The 21,703-nt window shown below is 31.6% G+C and overlaps 2 protein-coding genes across 2 annotated transcripts in view; one reads left to right on the forward strand and one right to left on the reverse strand.

The window, feature by feature from the left end:
• Positions 1 to 1,986: 1,986 nt before the first annotated feature.
• On the reverse strand, positions 1,987 to 18,150 carry LOC139522952 (RNA-binding protein NOB1-like). Its single transcript, XM_071316634.1, has 8 exons — positions 18,005 to 18,150; positions 10,689 to 10,821; positions 8,601 to 8,734; positions 7,435 to 7,506; positions 6,184 to 6,702; positions 3,643 to 3,740; positions 2,576 to 2,717; positions 1,987 to 2,285 (listed from the first exon to the last, which is right to left on the reverse strand). The coding sequence occupies exons 1-8, from the start codon at positions 18,071 to 18,073 to the stop codon at positions 2,019 to 2,021; spliced, it is 1,434 nt and encodes a 477-aa protein (XP_071172735.1). The 5' UTR covers positions 18,074 to 18,150; the 3' UTR covers positions 1,987 to 2,018.
• A 152-nt stretch (positions 18,151 to 18,302) lies between these two features.
• Positions 18,303 to 21,703, forward strand: part of LOC139522951 (NEDD4-like E3 ubiquitin-protein ligase WWP1) — a 31,907-nt gene continuing 28,506 nt past the window's right edge. The window contains exons 1-2 of the mRNA XM_071316633.1: positions 18,303 to 18,389; positions 21,175 to 21,259. Of these exons, the coding sequence (XP_071172734.1) occupies positions 21,199 to 21,259 (61 nt within the window). The 5' untranslated portion in view covers positions 18,303 to 18,389; positions 21,175 to 21,198. The remainder of the gene's footprint in view (positions 18,390 to 21,174; positions 21,260 to 21,703) is intronic.

Raw genomic sequence — 21,703 nt, forward strand, 5'->3', positions numbered from 1 at the left:
TGAAAATCGTCAATATCAAATTTGACCTCCATTTTGTCATAAGTATCAACATATTAAAATTTGAAAAGCTAAGATTGAATGGTTCGTGAGTAAATGCAACAATGTGAATGGAAACACCATTTTACGATCTTTCAAGAACCATAACTCCTGAACAGTAAAAGTAAAAATCGTCATTATTGAACTTGACCTCTATTTTGTCATCAGTAACAACATATTAAAATTTGAAAAGCTTTGGTTGAATGGTTCATGAGAAAATGCCCCGGACACGACTGGAAACACCATTTTTCAATCTTTCAAGAACCATAACTCCTGAACGGTAAAAGTTAAAATCGTCATTATTGAACTTGACCTCCATTTTGTCATCAGTAACAACATATTAAAATTTGGGAAGCTTTGGTAGAACAGTTCATGCGTAAATGCACGGACACGACTGAAAACTCCATTTTTCAATCTTTCAAGAACCATAACTCCTGAATGGTAAAAGTCAAAATCGCCATTATTGAACTTGACCTTCATTTAGTTGTCAGTAACAACATATTAAAATTTCAAAAGCTTTGGTTGAACGGTTCATGAGTTAATGCAAGGACAACATTTGATTGCCGCCCAGCCGCAATCCGTACATTCCCAAATCAATAATGACAAAAATCCGGTTAAAAATCTATCAAATATGCCATAATGTCACTTTTCAGATGTTTTTTGTCAAAAATGAAAGTGACCGCATCCGTATTCAATCTTAACCTGTATATATGCTATGTATTATCATCAAATCGACTTACATTTAAATATAAAGGATGAACAAAAATGCGGCCACTTCGGTTTAAGACGGGAACCTTCTAAAAATTAACTCAAATGCTAAAATTGTGAAGATTTCAGTAACTAAGCATGCCTTAATGATGCTAGTCACCAATACATGTGCATTGTATGTAACAGAAGTATTCTACTTTCCAATTAATAGCTAAAAGCTTACATTTAAAAATACCACTTCTTCTTTTATCTATAAATAAAGGTCAGGTGAAACCAGTCATACAGACATATAAATCTTACAAACATACCATAAATCAAATAAGGCTGTTCTATTGCTTATCATGCTTATAGAATCTGAGAAACAGACAAAACCACAAAATCCAAACATTGACCACTGAACCTAGAAAATGAGGTCAAGGTCAGATGTTACAATCATTTTTTACACCAAATATAGTTGACCTATTGCTTATATTATCTGACATACACATTTGTTTATTGTTGAAGACATGAAAAAATAGCAAGGTAAATGAAAGGTGATGGTGTGAATTAATTGATCATGACGGCAGCTGCTCGTATGGCCTTACTCATAAATTATTCTAAACAACTAAACTTAAATGTGAATTGAGGCCATCATGGTCAAGTGTCTATCATTTCATATTTTTTTGAGTGAATGGCAATACAGAAGATAATTGTTTTACTGTTGTGGTAAACAACTGTGCTTAAACTGCTTCCTATATAAAGGAATAAACTGTTTGCCTTGGTTAGTGGCTATTGCTATGCCTACATAAACTGCCTTGTGAACCTAGGCTACTGTGAAAAATATCAAGATAGGGAATATGATACAATCAATTTACAAATCTGATGACTGCTCTGGTAAGAACAAAGGGCTAAGACCATAGTAAAATGTCTCTTGTGTTTAGGGTTTTCACTATTTGATTATAAATCCACAAACATGTATTCATTGCATTGCATCTATGAGAGAACTCCGAGATCCATTGTGGAAAAGACATTGATTTGAACCAGAAATAGCCCCTCGGACAATATTACCATAAAGATCTATTTTCCAATTTCGATATAAATAAGAATAATGAGAGCAAATCTATGTGCTTCTGTCATATTAACATATTCATGATGGTGATTAAAGGTGAATGTTAAAGAATATTATTTGAATCTCATTTTTTTCCCTATGACAAAACTCATAATACAGGCTTACACCCTTAGAAGTAAGAATTAACTATAATACCAAAGGTAAATATTTTAATGATATATTTTTTTTATTTTCTCCGTCCATAATTTTTCCTGCCTTCATTAGGATTCCGCTTGTTAAACTGTCCAGTTCTCCCATTTCTGATTCCAAGCTGTGAGGCTCTACTAGTAATGTCAGTAAGACCAAAGGGGGAATACCCTGCCACATAATCTGGGTCAAACACGTCAAGCTTCTGCTTGGACTTTTTTGTTGTTCTCTGCTGTGGAAATGGTTGATCAGCACACAATATAGGATTCTGGGAATGCTTACCTCCCTTTGGAAGTGGCAATGCATACTAAAAAGATATTGGAATTTATGGTTAAAATTTAAATTATTTCAGTGTTTTAAAGACTTTGATATACATTCAGAGCTATATAAGTAGACTTACTCTGAAAGTCTTCAATTTTAATCACAGAAAAGACAGAACGGTCAAGTTTGAATTAAAAAAAAATAATTTGGCACTGCTAATGTGGTCAAGTAAAAAGAATCCCACCTTTAATTTAGAAATTGTATATCATAAACATAGGTTCAACCTTTACAATCAATTAACTTTCCTTTTTCAAACTTAAAAGGGTAATATTTTACCTTCAAACCTCGGGTGTTTGCAGGTTTCCGTCTGGATAGAAAGTATCTTATACTGCCATCTTCTTCCACTATCATGGAAACCTTTCTTAATGCATTGTTACCACAAAAGGGACAGAACTCTTTCATCACATTGGTAGTCACCCTGTAAATATCAAACAATTATGCACTGTGTAACATTATAATTTGTGCTGGCTTTTTGGTTCCAACTGATAAAACCTTTAATATTAATATTGTCTTAGCATACAAATGACAATTTCTAGCATAATGCTCGAACTAGTGTGCTTTCTCAAGCTGGAGGATGCAAGTCTTATAGACACATTTTAAAAGAAATTATTTTTTAGTTCCCATTTTGGGGAAATATAATTAATTACCTCTGGAGTGAATTGTTTGAGACTCATGGTTTCTGCTGGAAGAAGCCATTATTTTATTTATAAAATTGTGGTGAAAAAATATCATTATTTGTGAAAATGTGTTGCAAATGAATTTTAATAGTAAGATCTGGGCTTCTCTGCTTTTCCTTTTTCAATCAATACTCACATGTTTTTGATTTTGACAGAAAATAAATAATCTGCTGTCAGATTGAAAGAGGTTCAAGCATTTGAAAGCTATCAACAAACTAATCTATAAAAGGAGTTTATTGTGTGGTTTCAGTGTTCTCCCCAGAGCATTTTAGCATCATGTTAATGTGACACGATATATATTGAATGTGATGCTATCTGAATTGATTTTTTTTACAGATTGTGCTATAATTTTTAGATATAAGATGGTATTTCAAATTTCCATGTTTACCAGGATTATTTATGAAATATCTGAGGAGAACACTGGACCGTTTTTAAATAAAATTGTGTGATTAAAGTGCTTCAAATGTAATTAAAATGAGTGTTTTTTAATCTTTCTGAAAACTAATTATTTTGTTGTTACTTCGCAGTTGTCATATGCATAGTGCTTCTGTTTTAATTGTAGTTTTGCGTTCTAACTTGCTTTTATAACAATTTGTGGAAACAAAACAGTTATTTGTTATGAAAAAATCATCTACAAAATGTTTTATTTTACTGCACTACACTTACTTCATACAAGCACTGCATCTAAGTACATAACTTTTTGCCCTTTTTATCAAAAGGCCATCGACTGATATAACATTCAGTCCCATCTGAATTAAAACATTCTGAAATATATAAACAACCATATGTTAATAGAACCAAATAAATACAAACAGTGAAGCATGTGATAAATTAAATCATATTTATACATAGACCAAATGAAATAATTTAGTAATGATGAAGGACAAGTATTATTCAAAATATCTATACCAAATTTTATTAATATTTAGATTTGAGAATGGAAATGGGGAATGTATCAAGAGACAATGACCTGACCAAGTAGCAGAAAACAGCCAAAGGCCACCAATGGGTCTTCAACACAGCAAGAAATTCCTACACCTAGAGGTTGGCTTCGGCTGGCCCCTAAGCAAAAAAGTTTTGTATTATTTACTTTCCCCTCTTTTAATATATCAATTCACTTTTAAGATATGTATCCAGGGCTCACACTACTTCAGAATTATAGGGAGAAGTGACTTCTCTTTTTGAAACTGATAGGGAGAAGTGGTGAGATTTAAAAGAGAAGTGCTCATTCGCGCGATGCACTACAATGTTTGGATTTGAATATACATTTTGTAGTATAAAGGGTCATATGTAAATAATGTTCTTTTTATATTATTCAATTCATATCTGAGTATACAATTAAAGTAACATTTCAAATTAAAAGTTGTTTAAGTTTTACTAGTAAGGTTCTTGTGAGAAACTACCAACTAAATATTTAATATCTAGCACTAAAAAAAAATTATTTTAAAAAATGTAAAGAAATTATAATATATCAATTACAATTCAATTCAAATCTATCTTGTGTATGAAATTCAGTGTTTCTCATAAAAAAATATAAAAGTTATTTACCTGGGCCATAATATAATTAATAGTCTCAGAGTTAAGCAACTTTGAAACAATCAATAAAAATATAGGGAATTATATACACCAATCAATTAGATGTACATAACCCAAAGTCTCTTAACTCTTTATCTACCACTGACAGATATATACGCGATTATTAACACCGTTTAGTTCGTAGTGACTGATAAATCCGCTTGCCAGTTCACCTGTGTATTCGCAGTGACTGATCTATCCGCTGTAAACAATGCATGTCCAGTCCTGTTGACGGTTATTCCCGTAAAATATATCACTGTTAAAACTCTTTAGATTGGACAATACCTAGGGGGAATCCCGAAATGAACCAATCAAATTCGGTTTTACAAATGAATAAACTTACATCTCGTATATTCCTTTCCATTGAGAGGTAATATGTTTACATTAAAATACATAGTTTTTAACACCTGTTTTTGTTTGTGAAATGCGATTGAAACAATGGCCGTTAAATGGGCTTCATTCTTCGAATCGGAGGAAGAAGATGAAGAGTTAGAGGGTTTTAAGCAGTCTGATATAGACGAAAGTGAAGTTAAAAGTATCGTCAGTTATATCAGTTATTCGGAAATAGTAAGCGAGGAAACCTGTTGAATAACGACATTTGGACAAATAATTTGTTTTTCAACATAGTTTATTGACATAATTAGTGTACATAATTGGATCAAAATCAGAAATATAAAAATTCAAACAATTGTGAATTAAATGCATTTTTAATTTTTAATTTCTATACTGTAATTGCTTAATAATTTCATATTTAATTGCACCGCCGTAAAAATTATCACACTGCAAAATATCTCTGGTAGTTAACCTACAAATCAGCTGCAGTAGCTAACTAATAAGCTGTGTGTAGTAGTGAACTGTATGATCTCCTGTGGTAGATAAGAAGTTAATGGGTGTGGAATACGTAATTTTTCCCTTTGGGATCAATATTCTTCTGTCAGCTGTTCCATCCGTGCGTCCGTAGTAATTATTGTAAAAGAACGAATTTCGGTCATAGCTGGTCCAGTTCTGATCCGTAGTTTAAAAATCGGTCAATGGCGGACAAATGCAAGAAAATTTACAAAAATAAACGATGTTTGACAAGTTATTTGGAAAGGAACATGATGTTTTTAATGCAATAATGGATTAAACATTTACTGGAGGAAACTTTTATCACGTTTAAATGAAGTAACAAACTTATTTTGCCGCAAAATTTAGGTTGATGTACATTTTCGAGTAACAAGCACCAGAACTTTCAGAAATGCACGAAGTGATAAAAAGTTGTATTTTATCAAATAACCTACTACACACTGCAAAGACAATGCTTCAACCTCTTTTCTTAAGATAATGAATCGTTTATGTCTAAATTTCTTTAATTGTCAATAAAAAAATTGATGTTTCATCAACTTGGTAAAAATTGAAAATGTCCGATGATGGAAGCGACTGAAAGTGAGTATCGTCAAGAATAGGGCGACTTGATTTCGCTTTTGGGTGTCGGGGAAAGCGAAGTGACGGTCGGGAAAGCGACTTCCTCGCCCAAGTCGCCTGGTAGCGTGAGCCCTGTTTGTATCAATGTATTTTTAGTTTATATTATAATTTTTCATACATGGACTTTGTTTTCTATTACACCATATTTGTATACTGTAATTTGCCAACCTGGATTGCAAAGTCCATGGTGAGACATCCTACTGTGACATCAGCTTCTTCTGAGGGTACTTCTCCCATCTTCTGTTTAACTTCCTGTATATTACGTGGTGTTATCCAACCATCATCATCATCATCACTCTCTTCCTCGTCACTGAGGTCATCTTCTTCCTCTGAATCACCTTCTAACATGTTACCTTGAATTACCTCCCCTTCTGATGGAAATGCTTGCACTTCCTCTGTAAGCTGTTCATTGTCTAAATTCTCATTTACATTTGTGTTTTCTGATAAATCTGAATTATCAATGTCTTTTGCATCTTTGATTTGTACTGTCACATTTTCTTTTAAATCGGATTCAGAATTTTCTTGATTTAATTTGTTATGATCTGACACTTTGTTTTCTTCTTGAAAATCTGATTCATTATTTCTCTTTACGGTTTCACATGACTCCTGTTCTAGACTTTCTTTGGGAAGACATGACTGTGTCGATTTTTCAGAAACTGATGTTGTTCTTGAGTTACTAGCACTTTTCTGGAAAAGAAAATTTATGTTTTGAACCTAGTGTAAACTTTAGAATCATGTTAAATCAACAGTTACAAATATCTAGAAGTTCCAATAGTGATCATGTTAATGAAGTAATATACCGTACTACACGTATAACGTTTAGAATTATTACATTTTATTAGCCCTTGCTTTATTTTATCCATAATCATTTAATTCACATACAGAATCATTTCAATATCCCAATTCTAAGAAGAAGTACAGCTAATTCCAAAAGTTAAAATATGACACAAGACAATCCCTGACAATATTCATGACTTTTATCAGACACAAAAATATCTAATAGGTTTGACTCATTTTAATCTTTCAGTCTCCCAGAGAACCTTATTTTGCCATAACTTTTGCATGCAATGGTCTCTATTCTAGTTTTTATCTCATTGCTTTCTCCTTGTATCTCCTCAAACAAGCTTCATATATCCCAGATAACATTTAATCTAAGAGAAAAAGAAATGCACTTTCTCTTCTCAAGAACACCTCATCCTATTTTATTGATTTCATAAATATACCCAAGTTTGAAGACACAAACATATTGTACACAGAAGGTTTGAATGATGTTAGATCTTCAGATATATAATTATAAAATCAAATACCAGTCCTAATTACATTTACATGTGGTCTAGGACAATGAGGGTACAGATGAAAATATAAAGGAAGTAACTTTGTTAAATATGACTACTGCTGCTGTCTAATAACATTGCTTACTGTTTTAGATAAATAAAAGCCTGCTATGTCTGTAGGTTTCTCTAACATCTTTGTTGTGGCATTCCATTCAATCTGGAAAAGAAAGAAATCATCACATGAAGCTAGTTTATATTTGCATTACATTTCACTATTATTGAATATTACAATGTAACTTAATTTTATGATTTTACAGCAAATCCATCTATTAACATATTATTAATGAACTTAATTTTTAAAGTTAACAAAGGAGTTGTTTCACTAACTCATTACTTAGGACCTAAAAAATTGAAATGTTCTAATTGCTATCATGTCATACATGTTATACAAACAGGTGAATTTCTTTAAAACCTTATTCTTTGTAATTTTATCAAAATTTATGAGTTTTCTGTATTACAAAAACTATGGCACCTATCCCACAATTTGTTTTGCTGAAATAATCCTTATATATATATAACAGGCTATTATTTGAACTTGGAATTATTTTTAATTATGGAATTTGCTTGATTTCTTGTTATTGAAATTTTTAATAAATTCCATGCTTTTCTGTACTAAAATGTTCTGTGCTGCGCACAACACTTTCTATTACAAAGAAAATAGTATATTTTCAATAGAATGTACTGTGCCACGCACAACACTATCTAACCAAAATACATTGAATGGAAAGTGTTATTAACCGCTCAAAAGATCATAATACTAAATAAACATGGAATTTATTAAAAAATTTAAACACAAGAAATTATGCAAATTCCATAATTAAAAATAATTCCAAGTTTAAATAATAGCCTGTTATATATTTTTATATATATATCATATTCTTTACTTTTTAAACAAAATTTCAATGAGTGGTAGCACCACATTTAAAATCATGTAAAAAATGTTGGAGGTGTCAAACTTTACAATTAAAGTGGGCACTGAAGAGTAAAGATTGTATTCATTTTGCAACTGGATATAAAGGAAGATAACTCCTATCTTAAATATTACATTTATAAGCTGATAGTGTCTCATAAGTTGTTTTGTCTGACATCCTTTTACTGATGATATTGTGGTCTTGTATGTAAGTGATGATTTTGTAATTATAGGGAAAGCTTTAAAATCATTAAAAAACACTTTAAAATCTGTGTTTTAATTAGAAATAAGAACCCTAATATTATTACAAAGCTGGGATAAAAATCTAAATCAATAAATACCTTTCTTTCAGGAACAGTTTTGATATGCTCTGATCCAACATGTTCTTTTTCTAACTGATAGGTCAAGGCCAAAACTTTGATATCAACTGCTGACAAACTTTTATAATCACCAGTCTTCTTAGAAAAATTACTAACTAAAAACAAATAGTAAAAAAAAATCACAGATGTGTCAAAGATTCCCTGATGGTCTGTCTTTACAGCATAACACATTTAGCAAACAATTTGTAAATGGAAGAAAACAAAACATTGGTTTACATGGCACAATTTAATATGTTCAGTGGTTTCTATCTCTCTTTAATATACTTAGTAAGCAAGGGACATAACTAACATTGCTAAGGATGAAATGTGACAACTACTTTAAATAATTTTTTGTAAAGAAATGTATGCAGTCAAATGCATTCATCAGTCAGGGGACTTACTTAAATCAGTGATTTAGAATCAGTGATTTTCTAAATCACTGATTCAAGTAACATAATTCCATAAAGATTGGAAGTTAGAGTTTTCTTTTTTAATAATCACCTATTTAAGTAGTACAAATTAATCACTAGAAGAAGTGATTTAATTTTATTGTAGCTTTAAATATAGAATACTAATGATCCAGGGACTTATTAAGTTTCTAATCTTATCAGAACCAACATCTGTGTTGTCTAGATGACCAGGTCATTTCAGGTGATGACCATGTACTGAATCTAGGATAATGACATAAAAATCACTTGTTTAAGTATTAGACCTCAATTTCCTTCCCAAAAATCACTTCTTGAAGTATAATTCTTTTCATAACCCCCACTAATTTCAACACCCCCGAACAGTGAATTTTTTATCACGAACAGTAGAATTTTATTACATAACCTAAAAGATGAAACCTTGAACTTCACAGGAAAAATACTCCCACTGCTGGGAAAAATCTTTGAAGAAAGTATCAGTTCATTATGTAAAGCCATTATTATAGCATTTTTTTCAACTAAAATAGAATTTTCAGCTAAATGATAGCATCAAAGGCATAAACCTTGCTACTTAAAAGATTTTAATTTAATTTTTTTAAATTTTACTAATTAAAAGATATTATTTAAACCTATGTGTTTAAAATTTTGAAAAAAATACAAAATCCCAATTTGTGACAAAACCTCGAATTTGCTACTCAAATAAGTGATTTAAAAATCATTTATTTCAGTAAGTCCCCTGACTGTTCATGACTTGCTTCAAATAGAACGTACATTTGTAAAATCCAAACAAAAGGGTTTCTGATGGAAAATAACGTTACAGGGATATTACTCTGTAAAAATCAGCTGGAAGTTTTTTTATCTTATTCTATTGTTAAGGAAATCTTTACCTTCTCAATGATTAATATTAGTGTTTGTCAAACTAACATATTCAATGATTTTTTTCAGAATAAGTGTGTGGTTCATTATTATTTGAAACTTTAATATTTCAATTTTAGTCAAATTGTTTGGTACCACTGTAGGCCTTTTTTCTTTATTTCAAATGATTTTGTCATTGCTCATTTAAATTCCTGTGGTTGGAAGTAGTTGTTCTAAAACATAAAAAAAAAAGAAAAATGTGTTCATGTGACACATACATGTATGGTGTCCATGTGACAGATATGCATCCCCTTACAAATATACAATGAATAGGGCGAATTAAGCTATTTTCCAGTCATGAAGGTGAGGGGAAATAACTCAAGAAAGGTGAAAGTGCCATTATCCAACATTGAAATTGCGTCATGTTTGGTGGGAGTAAGCATTATGTATAAGTTTCATAACATTTAATTGAGGCAAAGTAAAGTCAGAGAAACAGAAACCAAACACAAGTATAAACATTTTTATGTCAATACATTTTTATTGAATGCCTTTTATAAATCACATGTGTTCAATAAAAGTTTTTTTAATTACATGCATGTTGCTTGTTTATAGGCTTCTCCAGAGCAACAGTGTTCCCCAATTCTACATGATTATTTGTTTACTCAGACTCTATCTAAAGTGGATTTCAATCAGATAAACTAAAACTCGGATGCTGTAAATTTAAGGAAAAGAAGCTATTCAAAATCAATATACCACATACACAACATAATCATGATAATACGTTACCTACCAATCTGTAAGCTTTCCTGTGATGGAGTTCTGTACTCTAGTTTGTATGGCAGTACTTGTAATCTTTGAAGTGTAGCTTTATCCCTGATTTCCTTTACCACCTCTGGTATTGTGTAAATGTGCTCACCAATGCTCTGTTCAATAAAGGCAGAAATTATTTTAGTCATCAATTTTATCAGTCAAAACTAAAAAATACCGTATTTATTCTAATAAACACCCTGGGGGCGAAGACAATTTCCGAAAGGGGGGCGTCAATTAGAGAACCGAATTTCGTACCTTACTTCATTGACCTTTACCTGAGTTTTGTTGAAACAGACTATAGTAACATACACGTGTTTCTTATTGTCTCCATAATCTATAAATAGCGTTTATCGGTAATGTGACCTCATCTAATAATTTGTTAAAATTTTCGAATGAACAAGTGTCAACATCAATGGAACATAATTTCAACAGCTCAATTAGGAGTTATCATGTATACAAAAGTATCTGGAGTTATGCAATCGGCGACAAACTAAGGTGTGATGTTTATAAAGTTGAACTTTTAAAATAGCGTACTGTGTAACTGACAGATCTATTTTTGGAACTTGTACACACTGTGTTATATTTATCGGAGTGGATTAAAACATGGACGTTATTGATTTTTTGTTTCATATTTATGAGTGACCGGGTCGATGTCTTTGCAATATTGTAATGGGAAAGTAAATTATTTTTTTTAACTACAAAATGGGGGCGTTTATTAGAAGTCAAAAGTTCTGAACACACTATTTTTGGTAGGGGGGCGTTAATTAGAAGGCGGCTTTAAATAGAATAAATACGGTATGGGTCAATTTAAATCTGATTTTTCTTTGAACAGACTTATTGATCCTTAAACTAAACTTATTTTAAAAGATTATTAATTCAACGTGATTTCAGTGCCTTTTTATAGACATGTAAGCTTCTCTTCAGTTTCTGACACTCACAGTTCAAAGCCCTAAAACTTTTAAAAATAGTTAGTTTAGATTGTATAACTAATGATCAGGTTTCATATAGATATTCACTGAGTGAACAACTACATGTACTTCCAGTGGCCATAGGGTGGCAGGTTTAGTTAGACTGAAATCAGGAATAGTTGACAAATCCTGGATTTCAGGTGCAAATGCCCTTCTTTAAACTGCTGTACCAACATGGCAACATCAGTTTGACTCTGAACCAAGCTCTGTTGTGATTAATGTGTTCAGTAAATGGATAGTCATTACATATATATATATGTACATTGAGAGGTTTTCTCTCATTTTAGAGGTTGTCCCCAACCTGATAAAGAGTTTCTAGATTTTCTATTCTTTGTGAAGGAAGCTACATTTTCTTGAAATATACCTATTTAGTGAAAGTACTCAACTTCTTGCCCATTAATAACCAGATGGATACTAAAGCGCATATGATATTTAGGCAGAAAGTTGCAAAACTTATTTCCCAATCCACATTTAAATAAATATGTTTTAACTAATATGAAATTTATATGGGGACAAAGTCCCCAATTACTGAATAACAGTAGAAAATTCAATAAAAAAAAAAAAAAATCGGGAAAAATTTTCCCGAAAATTTTATTGTACTAATATATATTTATCAGTCTAGTATAAAATAGGAAGGAAAGCAATATCGATTTCATTTTTAATAATTCCTTGATATAAAAAAATCAAAGCGCGAAAGCGCTGTAAAGGCAGTTAATTACAGGTTGTTTGTATTTCTAGTCCAGTTATATCATTATCTTCCATAGAACAGAGGTGGTTTGTAGAATTTAAGATTTAGAGTTCTTTTGTACCTAGTTCACCTATATCTATAGTCTACTGTTTACAGTATATTTTCTGTGCCTCGCCATGAAATGCATTTTTAGCCATGGCCTTGTCAGTTTGCTTTAAATTTAAGAGTTTGACTGTCCCTTTGGTGTCTTTCGTCCCTCTTCTTTAGACATATAAGAACTTTTCCTTTTCAATATAAATAGACTATTTTTAATTATTGATTGTATACGCATATTCTATGACTCCCATAAAAGATAGTTCACAAAGATTGACTAGTCTCTGTACTGTGTGTATAGCAAGAACATCAAGTAACATAATGGTAAATGTACAAAGTAACATGTCAACTTTTTTGACGACCATACCTGCCAACTGTCAGTATTTGCAGAGTATTTCCCCCATCGAGCTCGAGGCTCCCAAATGGAAATTTTGTAAGAGCAATTTTGTCGACTATTTAAAGAAAACAATTAATTCAACAATGGCTATAAGCTTGTTAATGCAAGAAGAAGCCAAAAACCACATTAGAATATATTTGAAGGGAATCCATGACAATCGCCCCATTAGCAAATAGCCCCACTTTTTCACTAACTCGCCCCACTTTAAAAAAAACTGCCCCAAACTGGATTACCAAATCGCCCCACTTGTGAACTGTGTTAAATCCTGTTAATATTACTCCTGCCAACTCGCCCCACCTAATAGAAAACGATAATATCTAGATAAATATATTATTAACCAGGAAGAATTTAGTAATGCCAACTCGCCCCACTTATGTAAAAAGATGTTATCCCGTTGTATATAAGTTAAATTCTGTTAATATTACTCCTGCCAACTGGTCCCACCTAATGGAAATCGGTGAAATCTAGATAAATATATTATTAACCAGGATGAATTTAGTAATGCCAACTCGCCCCATGTATGGAAAAAGATGTTATCCCATTGAATATAAGTGCAATTCCTTCTATTGCATTATGATACAATTAACAGGTTTCTTTTCAATTGTTATGCAAATAACTAAGCTTCAAAACTTACATTTATTCTTCAACAATCAGTTTTTTTTTAGAATTATAATTTCAGTATATATCAATAATAGTAATTAAATTAATTTTCGGTTTGTTTGTATTCTGTGTAGATTATTTTCATAAAAGTGGTGCGAGTTTTTATTTTTAATTATATATATATATATATATTAATCTAAAAATTACCGTTTTTTTATAAGTAGGGCGAGTTGGCAGGAGTAATATTAAACAGGGTTCTCGCTAAGGCGAGTCCACGAGTCCTGGACTCATCAAAATCTGTCTGGACTCACCATTTTCAAAACTGGTGAGTCCACAAATACATCAATATTGAAATATTTTGTATAAACTGAACCCAGTTACCATGACTCACCGTGGCCAAAAATGACGAGTCCCTGGACTCGCCTTCAAAAATCCTTAGCGAGAACCCTTATTTAACATGATTTAACCAATTTCACATGTGGGGCGAGTTGGCAGGAGTAATATTAAACATGATTTAACCAATTTCACATGTGGGGCGATTTGATAAATCAGTTTGTGGTGTTTTTTTTAAAGTGGGGCGACTTGTCCTGCTTCCATTTGAAGGCCCCCTTGAAGGTTTTGTATGACTATATGAACCATCTTTCACGTAAAACCCCCATGTGCATTTTGAAAAGTTGGCAGATATGTTTCTAACTCCAGGCAAAATCTACCGGTATGAATGAAAAAGAAGTTTTCAATTAAGGCTCTGTGGCCATAACAGCTGTCTCATTAGCATTTTAACCACTTCCCATATTTGCAATTAAAACAATAGAAGAAAATTATTCAACGCAAAAACAAAACTTACTTGTAAATATGAAATTCTCTTTACGGTACGAGTTTTTCTCATTGTTTGAGATTGTACAGTAGTACCTGTAACTGCTTATACCTATTTCTTATTCACTTTTGCTTGATAAACTCACTAAATATCATATACAGTGTACCACATCTCCTTATTTTTATATGCATTCCAATAACATGAACAATTGTAATTCAATTCTATATACCAAAGCAAAATGAACTGCACCACTTTCATTCACTAGTATGCATCTTTTGGCAAAATACAAGTTCTTAGATGACACAATTAATATAATATATATTTATTGATAAAAAAATAAAATTTAGTATACAACTCTTTAACAGGTATAAAAAAAAGCACAGCTGTGTCATAAATTGTGAAATCTGTGCTGAAAACATAGACATTGATGGTATTTGAGTAATTCCATATGTGAAGCTCAACATTAGCTCGTCAGTTGGTGGTGGACAGTTATAGTTCCTTTCTGCAGGCTAGGATGAATGACTTTTCAGAAAAACCAATTTCACAAATCAAAACTTTCCTCTAGATTTCTCCTACAATATTCATCCAGTTTAGTTCTTTTGTTTTAATTGGACACCGTCCTGATTTTAAATTTTGCAAACCATTCAGTCTCTTGCTTGCAAATGGTGCATAAAAATAGGATGGGTATGGCAGTAGACAAGTCTCTTTAAAGTGGGTTTGTGCCCTGAAAAAAAGTTTTATAACTTAAGTTTAATTGAAACTTGTGCAACACATATACCTAAATAACTATATATTAATATAACATAGAAGAGAGCATCATTCGTGTCAATGTTTTGTTCCTGTTTACATTGTCATTGATATTTTTTCAGAAAGCCTGAGGCATAGCTCATGAATTCCTGTCATTAGACATTACATCCTAAATTAACATAATTACTGCTAGAATAATTATCAGTATGATATACGTACACTATCATTGTACAGCCCAAGTCTTCAGTATATATATAATTGTTGCATTCATTCACTCCTGTGTTCAGTCGTTCAAAAATATTTAAACATCAACAAATGAACTTTAATAAGGACAAGAAATTTTAAAACACTAGAAAAGATACGTACATACAACCCGTGTTTAAGTGTATTTGAAAGAGAAATAAATCTGGTTAAACGATGTAAAAAGGAGAAATATATCTGGTTAAACGATGTATAAAGGAGGAAAAAATTGTAGATATTGCATTACGATGCGTTCTACCTAATAGCACGTGGATATGTTTACATATTTAGACTTGACCCAGTATGACCCGTACCTTGTAGGTCACCGCCGTCGTTTAAACACTTGACTACAGTCGTGTATAAGCTAGACAATAAAAAGCTTAAGCCTGTACTATTTGTGTGAAGTAAATGTGTTTGTTCTGAACATTTAAATTGTTTTACCTGATAGCAAGGACGTATATCTATCCGTTTCCTTCTCAATTCACTTTGTCAAATTCTTCGAGCTTCTTTAAAACATACGTATTACTGCGCCCGGAAGTGAAAAAAATATGAGAAATCCTCGTAAAATAATGCTATTTTCAATTTTGTGGAATCCATTTTGTTATATTAATTATACAAAGATAAAAAAAGTTACGATTAATTATGAATTTGCATATCATTATACGGAACGTTTATGGACTATTTTTTAAGTCGGTCATTTTGGCGGTAAATCATGTACACATACACACGTAGATTGGCTGGTACCCGATTGTAATGTTACACATCAAATATATCAAATAGCTAATACCCGGAACGTAGTACCGGGAACCAGGATAATACGTAGACAACATACATAACTAATACCGAAATTGAAAACGCTTTACGGTTTCTCGTTCATAAACCGAATTCCGCTTTGAATTATAGAAGGTGCAATATTAATCATGTTCAGTCGACTTTTCATTGTTATATCAACGTCTGAACTAATTAAAGAATCTTTAGATGTCAGATAACACTTGAAATTGACCCGACCTCTTTCCACACGGAATATACTAATAATGATAGTTTGTAGTCAGGTTGACTGCTTATAATGCAAAATACACACTAATAACAAGTTCTATAAAACGAACAATACACACTGATCGTTTCTTTAGTCCCCAATGTAAATGAAAGAAACAAAAACCATATCATACCATAAAAAGAAGAGGAGAAATTCGAACATTTCCGGATCTATTTCTGGCCAAAAGACCCCCAGCATAGATTGCGTATGAAAAGATGAACCTCATGACTTAAAAGTCAGGCCTTAAAGCACTGCCTTTAAAAATTACCTAATGAGAGCGTTTCTTTGTTTACATTGCATATGACATCATAACTTAAACAACGTCACAACTAAAATCCCTAACATCAGAACCAAAATCGGAAACGTTACGGTATTTCCGTTTTGAAATTAAAATATGTTTGAATAAAAAAAAAATCATAGACTTCGTCCCCTTTCACATGTAATGCCTGCCTCATTTACGGTAGAAAAATCAATAAAAAAAAAAGAATCGTGAAAATTTCCCGAATTTTTCAATATACTATAGAACTCAGGACTATAGGATTGGAACTCAATACCAATTCATTTTTAACCCTTTCAATGCTACACAAAAAAATAGACAATGGCTGCTGCTGCTGCATTTTTTTTTGTGTTCATTCATTAGAACAGTATATTCCTTTTCAGACTGCTGTATCTTTTTTATTATAAAAGATAAAGAGAAAGTTATAGCATGAAAAATGCTCAGGAGAGTATGAACTGTAATATTAGGCAGTTATTTCAGTAAAATTATTATCAGGTTACCTGCATTTTCAGGTAATTAACAGGTAATAGGTGTAATTTATTACATTTATGTTGAATTTTGAATCAAAACTACTTTTAGTCTTCATCTATTTTGTTGTTTTATCTGCCATATAATAAAGACGACACCAATTGCTCGATTCCGTAGCGTATTGCACCATACACAACATATTATGTAATCGTGGCACAAATCAGTGGCTTCGTCCTCAAAATTTTCAGTCAACCTCCGTTTTCCCCCCTTTTTCTTCGTCTCGTAATGATCGATCAAATCATATTTCATATAATGTCATCGCGGCATATGCTGTGTATAGCGTTGAAAGGGTTAATTAATTTATATAAAAAAAAGTTACCTGATGAAAGTGTTTCTTCGTTTACATTGAATAAGACGTCATAACTAAATAACATCACAACTAAATCCCTAACAATTAGTGTCATGTGTACTATTGTTTTTCTGTTTGTCTTTTTTATTTTTAGCCATGGCGTTGTCAGTTTGTTATAAATTTATGAGTTTGACTATCCCTTTGGTATCTTTCATCCCTGTTTTTTTAACAACAGAACCAAAATTGGAAACGTTACGGTATTTCCGTTTCTTTTAAAAACATGTTTGAATTAAAAAAAAATCATACAGACTTCGTCCTCATTTACAGGTAATGCCTCATATTACCTGATATGATATGTATGACTAGGAGTATGCCCATATGGCATGACAACCATACACTTGTGATCCAAATACTAATATTGTCCAGTATATTAAACAGTACTATAAGGCTTGAGAAGACTTTAACCGTCATAGGTAAGGCTATATATACTATAGTACAACTTTTAGTCAGGGGGTATAAGAAAAGGCACTTCACTAGTACTTTAACATACATGTGTGAAGTTGAAAAAAACAAACATCCTGGTAGATATCAATAAATGGTAATTGTGTATTGTTTGTACCTGTAATGGGGCATTTCGTATGAAAGCCCCAGCATCGGCTATCACATGCTTTACACTTTTTTGTGACATTTCTCATTTGCTGTCCACATGAGATTCAATGTCAAAAGGCAACTATTCTGATAGAGATTATTTGTCTTACTTTAAAGCGTTTATATGATTTTATTTTTTTTACAAAATATCTTAATTGAAAAAAATTAGAAAATGGTATTTATTGCAAAAATCATTTATTTTAAAGCACAGAAATTAGGAAAAAGTATAGAATATTTTGTAAAGATTGTAAAAACATATATGAATATAACAACTTTCGACGTCATTGATCACATGACCAATAAGAAATGGTGGACATCAAACTGTTTTGACAGTGCTCGTTCGTAACCAAATACAGGTCAATATTGTCAAAATGCGCATTGCAGGGATGCCCCAATACAAATTCTCACACATATCAAAAAGTTGTGTTTTAAAAATATATCAAATATTTCAGTTGAAAAAAAGAAAACATAGCAAATCGTCAAAGTTGTCACAGCAAACTTAACAACATCCTGCTTTACACACGACTTAAATATTTTATGTAAAATGTTGTCCTAAAAGTATTATCTGTTAATCATTGGACATGCACCATATGATCCTTTATTATCATGACTATTGAATAAATTGAGTTAAAACTATTCAGTATAGACTGTTTTCATGGTTTTGAAAGCTCTTTTTATTACATCATGTGACATAGTCGCATATTTCACAAGAATTATAATTACATATAGGTAAGATAGATTAAAAGACATTCTAATTTTGAAAAATCATGATTACAAAGGTATAGTTGTACAGTTTAAAATTTAAAATCTAAAGATTGCTTACATCGTTATCTATCAGCATGATCAGTAACATGTCTTTTGAAGGAAAAATAATGTTTTCCTGTAAATTATTATATTATGCATCACAACAAAATAATTTATATGGCACATCTTAAGAGTAAGTTGTGCAAATGTCATTAGGTTCAGTGATGTAAAATCAAAGAACAATCAAATCAGATATTGGTTATTTTTCATTCAACTTGCAAGACTCATTATTTTTTGTGTGGAAATATGCAAGCACATTTGGGCGAGCACATTTTTCAATGTTCCTGTAGCCTTAAATAAAAGGTTGGAGACAACCCGCCAAATGGGGAACAAATCAAATGAGTGACAACCCCTCATTTGAGAGTACTCATGTTACTGAAAGCTAGTTCAAAGTCCAAATACATTGTACATACATGTATCTACTAATGAAAATATAATATATCTTAGACTAAATACAGGGAAAATATCAACCAGTGTACATCCAACATCAAATAGATTTGGTGTTGAATGAGTTTCCTTTTACAATAAGTTTATTTAAAAGTATGGATAAGTATAAGGGATTGTATTTAGATTTACACAAATTAAACATCAGGGAAAACCTCACCATGAAAATTAGAATGTGCTTTGAACATGTTGAATGTGGAAAGAACTAGACAGATGTTAATGGTGGAGACAACAAATATCATACATGTACATGCATATAATATATATGGACCTTAAATACCTTTCTTTCATTGTCTTTTACTTGTACATGTAGTCAGCATTGTTGTCCCATTGATATTTTATACTCTCAATAGCTACATCTATTAATCATATTTTGATAATTAGTAAATAATATGGGGATGAAGTCCCCTATTACAGTTCTAGTAGAAAATTCAATAAAAAAAAATAAAAAAAAATCGGGAAAATTTCCCAAATTTTTTATTGTACGAATGAACTCAAAATCGTTCAATTTTATTTTTGTCACATTTTGAAATTCCAGATCTGCGCAGAAATCTACTTCTGTTTCCGGTCTTGTTTACAAGAGACTTTGAATAAAATGTATATTTATAATTTATCAGTCTAACATGTCTAAGAAAGGAACTAATACTAATTCATTTAAAAAAAAAATTATTGTTATTAAAATAACGTTACCTGATGACAGCGTTTCTTTGTTTACATTGAATATGACGTCACAACTAACAACAGAACCAAAATCGGAAACGTTATGGTATTTCCGTTTCTCTTTTTAACATTGTTGATTCAAAAGAAAAATCATAAACTTCGTCTCCATTCAGAGGTATTGCCTGCCTCATATTACATTCAAGAATATTTTGAATTATGGTTTTACCATGTTTACAATGTTTTAAGGACAATATTTTCATGATCTTGGAAAAGAAACAATATTTATTGATGAGGAAAAGTTGATTACATATTGACCTATAATGGTTTACTTTTATAAATTGTTATTTGGATGGAGAGTTGTCTCATTGGCACTCACACCACATCTTTCTTTATCTATGATATAAATAGACCACTTTCAAGTTTGTCTGTCACTGGAAAAAAACTCATCAATTATGCATGTCTTTATGACATGATTTACCAGATAGAGGGGATTGCCTGTATCCCTGCACTATTAGTGATCATCATTGTGCAGGATAAACTAGAAATATTGTTTGTTGGGTAGGTATTTAATCACAATTCCCTAATGACAGCAGTGCTGATTGTAAATTATCAAATCCAATTTGCCGAATAATTCGTGCAAGATAGACATGATAGAATCATAGTTTTCCAACCAATTGCTCAACATGGGAACTGAAGTGACAAGGCCCCTTAAAGCACACATGATGTTTTTGACAGAAATGCATCGAACTTGAAAGTTGTCTGTTGCATTGTCATACATGTTATAAGACTCCAATCTTTGGCCAGATGTATTGGAGTTTACAATTAACCAGAACAAATTGCATGTATGTTCCAAAAAATATTTTCATAGGAAACCATTTATATTATTAAAACACACAAACTACATTTATTTAAGTATAATGCATAAAAATCAAATGAATAGGGCCTGCATGTATCTATATACAGACAGCATAGTAAAACTGACAAATCTTAAGTGACCCGAAAAAGGCTGAAATCGAAAATCAGCTGTGTTCATGTTTACAAAAATTTACTTGTACAGTGCAATAAAAAACTAACAACTTTACCCTGTTTCTTGACATTCATGATTGAAAATTGGTAATACTTTTCTCTATAACATGTATAACTTGGTTGCCCATGAATATCATATGCTGACCTTCTGCATCTACAAATGAAAGTCTCTTGATCATATTTTTAAAATTATGAATTGTATTACAGGTGTACATGTGAGACTTCCAAATAATGGGAGAAGCAGCCTCTGCAGCACAAGGAAATGCTCAATTCTCACAGTTACAAGTAACTGGTAAATATTTTATACTATGTATTTTTGCCTGACCCTATATACATTATATATCTGTCAAAATATACAATGGTCAAATGAGTAGATACAAAATTTACATTGTGATTTAGTTAAAAATCATTCTCATGGTGACTTTTGACAAAGAATGTTGTGAATTTATGCAATTGTATCAAAAGATATATTTCTCCAGAACACTGCCTCAGAATCATAGGGAGAAGTGGTGAGAATAAAAGGAAAATCAATTTGTTTTTATTAAGACCATGAAGACCATGCAGTTGTATCCTTTTGGGATTCCTTTTAACCAACATGTCATTTTGTTTCATTTTTGGCCTTGAGAATTAAATGACCTTGTTTCCACATCTATGTCTTAAACTGTCATTTAGAGTGGTGCTGTGACAGCTGATTGAAAATCAGTATACAAATAAATAATCTTTGACAAATATTTTG

The sequence above is a fragment of the Mytilus edulis genome, chromosome 5 (genome assembly GCF_963676685.1).
Source record: "Mytilus edulis chromosome 5, xbMytEdul2.2, whole genome shotgun sequence".
Taxonomy (NCBI): Eukaryota; Metazoa; Mollusca; class Bivalvia; order Mytilida; family Mytilidae; genus Mytilus; species Mytilus edulis.

Bases quoted from the DNA above. Each gene is read 5' to 3' on its own strand.
- LOC139522952 (XM_071316634.1), bottom strand. From the start codon at position 18,073: ATGTCACAAAAAAGTGTAAAGCATGTGATAGCCGATGCTGGGGCTTTC. The intron at 6,703-7,434 runs GTAAGCAATGTT...TTTCTTTTCCAG, and splicing joins GCTTTTATTTATCTAAAACA to AAAAGTGCTAGTAACTCAAG. The intron at 2,718-3,642 runs GTAAGTGTAGTG...TGATATTTACAG, and splicing joins AGATGCAGTGCTTGTATGAA to GGTGACTACCAATGTGATGA.